Source organism: Gavialis gangeticus, unplaced genomic scaffold, assembly GCF_001723915.1.
Source record: "Gavialis gangeticus isolate Ggan-Ray unplaced genomic scaffold, GavGan_comp1, whole genome shotgun sequence".
Classification (NCBI taxonomy): Eukaryota; Metazoa; Chordata; order Crocodylia; family Gavialidae; genus Gavialis; species Gavialis gangeticus.
Window position 1 is genome coordinate 51,430,448 of NW_017729030.1, and position 5,163 is coordinate 51,435,610.

At 36.7% G+C, this 5,163-nt stretch overlaps 1 protein-coding gene across 11 annotated transcripts in view; it reads right to left on the reverse strand.

Annotated features, from left to right (window-relative positions):
• Positions 1 to 5,163, reverse strand: part of LRBA (LPS responsive beige-like anchor protein) — a 760,533-nt gene that overhangs the window by 384,216 nt on the left and 371,154 nt on the right. For all 11 annotated transcript variants that reach the window (XM_019522192.1, XM_019522187.1, XM_019522186.1 and 8 more), the window contains one exon: positions 262 to 428. In XM_019522192.1, the coding sequence (XP_019377737.1) occupies positions 262 to 428 (167 nt within the window). The remainder of the gene's footprint in view (positions 1 to 261; positions 429 to 5,163) is intronic.

Here is a 5,163-nt window from a genome sequence, read left to right on the forward strand (position 1 = left end):
AAATGTGAATTTGTTGTTGTGTTGTTGCCTTAAACATGTACTTTACTGGTTCTGTCAGTTACTATTTACATTCAAGAAAGCAAAATGCATTTTTATAATTATATCTTTTATAAAAACCATCTCTTCCAAAACGTTTTAGATTCCTATTGTAATTTGTTAGTTTTCCTTCAGACTTGACCTCCCCTGAAGACATTAATTCAAATCATTCTAGGATACCTGCATAGCACCCAAATCTTTATAAAAAAAAAAATCTATCTTTACCTTGGTGCAGAACTTCCCCAGGCTCCATGCTTGTCTGTCAGAATGTTGATAATTTTCTGTATTAGTTGGGTTGCAGTCACATGGTCCCGGTACTTGGCGGCTCTAATCAAATGATCACACATTTTTTCTTCTTCTCGTTTATCAGCAGAATACTGGGCGCACAGTGACTAAAAAAAAAAAAAATTTATTTTATTTTTTTTTACTATCTTGCACATTTACAATCATCCAACAGAACTCCTTAAAGCACTTTTCAAAAAATGAGTTTGTCTTGCAAAATCCTTTGAGGTAAGAATTATCCCCACTTTACAGATGTGCAAACTGAGGTGTAGAGCAATTGTCCATAGGACAGTAAGCCAGTTGTCTACAGCTAAGTCAACTATAAAACCTGGGCCAACCATATGCATTAACCATTACAACGTACCCCCAAGCTATTTTTTAAACATTATTAATGTGATAGCAAAATTAAACATTTAGGCACAACCAATTCCATCACACTTGAAGAATAAGAAGAGACTGTGATTATAACACACAAGGACAGATTTACAAAAGGAATTATATACCAGTTAAATGCCCAAAGCCTCCCAAATTCAATGGCCATTTAACTGCTATCTGTGTCAACCTGAAATTGTAAAACCTAAGAAGAGATTTTCATATTCTCAGCACACAAGCCCATATTGACACCTAACTGTTATTCAGGTCTTCAAAGTAAAGCCTCACAAATAAAGAACACTAAATAGGTTGTTAGCTATTTAAGGTTGTTAACTACATGAAACTTCCTTCCCAAAATGTCATCTGCAAAAAACTATCTAGATGTAAGACTGAGGCCACTTTTCACCTGTAGATATGGTTCTTCAGTTTATCGTTGTGTTACAATAGCAAGCTGTTATGGCAAAGCTAAACTTTCTTCTTTCTGTACCTTATCAGTTGCATAAAAATACTGCATTTTTCACAGTAGTCAAACCTAACCATTAACAAGAACTAAATCACAAAAAATGAAAGGGTGAAGGATTCTTTGCTACAATATTTTTTTGTTCTTGCTGCTACTTTTGTTCCCCTTTGTGTTTCTTCTTTTAAAAAAGTTATTGATATAGCACTCTTGAAAAGTAACAATTTACAGTCCTGGAGCCTGAAGCCAATTAAAATACAGCTCAGATATAATTATGGATATAGGCAATGAAAGCTTCTCCCCACATCAACACTTCCCATTTCTAATCTCAGTTTTCACCTGGCAATTCTACAGATAGTGTATGTCAGACAAAGCACTTCAGCCTTTGTCAATGATTGGATTATGTTATGACCGAGTTAGCAGAATGGATACAAATGTCTGGAAAAGAAAGAGAGAGAAAGAAAATGCCTTTTCCTTGTGAAGAACAGACAAAGAAGATGTCAGCACAATTGTTCTAAGTTTAGGTACTTGTTAAGTGATCACAACTTTCCTGACATAGAAAGCATTTTATGGAACTTTGTGCTATGATACCTACAAAGGATTAATTTTATCAGTCAATCGTCTTAATTGCAACAAGTGTGAATAGAATTAAAAAGTATGGGGAAAAGCCCATGAGTAACAAATTCAACATAGTTTTTCAGACATTTTCATTGTCAAAATGAACTAATGGAAAAAAAAGAAAAAAAATTAGAAACACCTTTCAGTTTTAACAATAAGATATACTGATTACAAATTTCCTTGTAAATGTTCCCTGCTATATTTTGAATATCCCCTGTTCCAGCTCTCAGAACAATGCTCACCTGATGAACAGAAATCCAGAAAGCGTGAAGCACAGGCAGCAGACTTTGCAGTTCAATGAAACATTATCAGGAATTACCTTTTGTACTCCTAAACCCAGCATTCCACCATCCCCTCCCCATCAAAAAAATAAGATGGCTAAGTCATGACAAACACTATACAAGATTTTTATAGCTCTTTTTAAATATAGCCATCTTCTCCAATACATTAACCTATCTTGCACCCATGACAATTTTGAATTCTCTTCACCAGCACTTTGTAAATGTTTGATAAGCTGTTATTTTTAAGTTGCTTGAAAGGGCAGAATTCTAAAAACAAGTGTCCAAGGTAAGCTAAGTAGTAAAATGTTTTAAAGTGCTCTTTAATGGATCCTCCTTTACAATTTGAACAGCAACTTTTCATATCTGACATAAAATCCATAGATATAAATCACATTAGAGGGTTATTCCTTCCCCATTATCAATCTCTGTCTCTTTATAGAACATTAAGGTCACATTTGACCTTAAAACATGGTAAAATGGAAATCAAACTAGAATGTTTTGTAAAAGATATAATGAACTTGTACCTCTTTAGAAAAACTCTTTATGATGCCATTTTGAATGCATTCTTTATTAAATACCAACAATGAATTTGGTGTGGAGACATGACTTTCATATGGAGAGAGCCCACAGGCATTTCCCTCCTCCTGACAACTTGCATGTACTTAAAAGAAAATGGCTTTAAACTGTCACACAGTTAAAACTAGCAAGGAGTTGACTTTTCAGCAGAACAGACTGATAGAGCTTTAAAATGAATGAGCTTGCAATCCCCCTAAATCCTGCTTGAAATTGATAGGCTTTAATATACAGCAACACCACAATTATGACATTAGTCTAGGCAGGGATCTTAAGTGTAACAAGTTCATTAACAGTTTACATTATGTCAGTAAGACCTTGAAGCTGCTGGAGTTCTCTTAAGATGTTTGGCACCTGCTCACTTGTAGTTGCTAACATCTGAAATATTTCACCAGATTAGCGAGCTGTCAGGCCATCAACTACCAGATTGGTCTGAACAGTCTAGTGTTTTTCTAGATTACTTTAGTTTTAGAAATGTCAGCAGGGGGGAAATAAGGAAAGTGGGAGAGATGGTCTTAAAGAGAAAAAGGCCTTTGTTTGGCCACATAGTCCTGGGACAGCAGCCAGAACCACAGTTGCAGATACAAGATATATTTTCAAACCCTGGGAGTACCCTGGCCAAAGAGAGGCTATTGGCAGGTCTATATCAGAGTTTGGAACAGCCTCACATGCAGTTACACCCTTTAAACAGTTCAACACTTCAAAATTTTAGTCTCGATTTGGGCTAAGTTCCAAATACAGAAATGTTTCTCTCGAGTTGTCTATGCCAAATTATTTACCATAGGATCCTTTAAAATCATCCAAAAAGAATCCTAGCAGGTCCCCCAAAAGTAACAAATTTCACATTTCAAACCTAAGTGGAAAGAGGGAATGAGGTCAAATAAGCAGAAAAAGGTAAAACATAGCAAAGTATTAGGTATCTTATCTTCCCTAGATTCAGTTTGATGTTAGCCTGAGTCTTCTTGGATGTCTTCCTTACAGTCAATTTGTACACAACTTAATGCAAAACTGATTAAAATAAAAATGACTGATATTAAATCTGTTCTTCATTGAATAAAATCATTTTAAAATAGATGGTTAACTTCAATGCTAAAACTATGGTTTTCCTTTTATCTAAAAGTCTTGGTTTGCCTTTATACCTTTACTTATTCTCTACACTTCACTTACAGAATAACTCTAAAGGTGGCAGTAATTTCCCTTTTGCTTTAGACAGAGTTTTTGTTCCTTGCCGACATAACTATTCTAAATTGTCTACTCTTATACCAAGTACTCTTTTTTTCTCTGTTGCAGTTTGTTTCAGCAAGCCTGTTAAACCTCTACAACTAAATTAGTTTTATTTCCCACTGATTCTTACTAAGGTTGATAGTACATCATTCCTGTTCTCAGTCAAATTAAAAAAACTGGAAGAATTAGTAAATCATCTCTCATCCTAACAAAGAGTAGATAACTGATATTCAGTGTGGCAGCTGTAATCTAGCCTGTTTAAATCTTAGAACCTGGCCAGAAAATGGTTCCTTTGCTGAAAATCCAGACTAAGACAGTAGTATAAATTAAAAGCAATGTACCTCCCAGGTGTACATTCCCTCAAAAACTATTATTCATACTATTTGCAGTAAATGAGCTTCCCCTGATTTTCAACTTCATATTATCCTACACAAAGTACTGTAGAAAACATTTTTTAAAGAGTTTAAACATACAGAAAAAGCAAGTAACTATATTTTCCTGTTGTTAAGACTGGACTAAATCACATATTCTCAAGTATGACATGCCATTTGAGACCCAATGAAATTGCCATTCTGAAGGATGATAGGAAAGGTACTATATGCCTCTCCTCATACATCTGTTCAACTTGCAACTAGAAAATAAAGAATTTATCTGTCAGGGACAAGAACCATCTAGGATAATTGTCAATAGGCAATGAGAACAGGGGTAGGCAACATTGCCACACAAAGCCATATGACTATATTTCAAAGATTTACTATTTAAAAAAAACACCATGCATCAACAGCCAAAATTCAATTGCCCGATCAGTGGTAGACCAACAAATATGCTACTTGAAAAAGCAGCTATTTCAGAAGTCATGAATACTATATTTACTTGAATCCAAGACAAGATTCTTCTCCCACCTTAACATACAGGAAAGCCTCTCATCTTACATTCACATACAAGCAGGGGATCAGACCAGGGAGAAGCAGCTGTGGCTGCAATTCCAAATCTGACCCCCTGTCACCTGTCTCTCTTAGCCTCTGCTCCCAATATTTGTTCCCTACCACCCCTGCTTACTTGTCCTCTCTAGCTCTGGCAGAAAGCACAGAGCAGGTACTGCCTCCGGCCCAGTCCAGCCACATAGCAGTGGTGGTGGCAGCTCTGACCCCAGCTCCAGGGCTGGAGCAGAAGCTGCTATATGGCTAGGCTGGGGCTGGAGGCAGCATCTGCTCTGTGCTCCCTACCCCAGGACAGAGCAGGCCCCAACAGTGCCAGAGACAGAGCTGTGATGGGAACATAAGTGGTGGTGGCAGCAGGGGGAGAGGTGGGGGGGGGGGG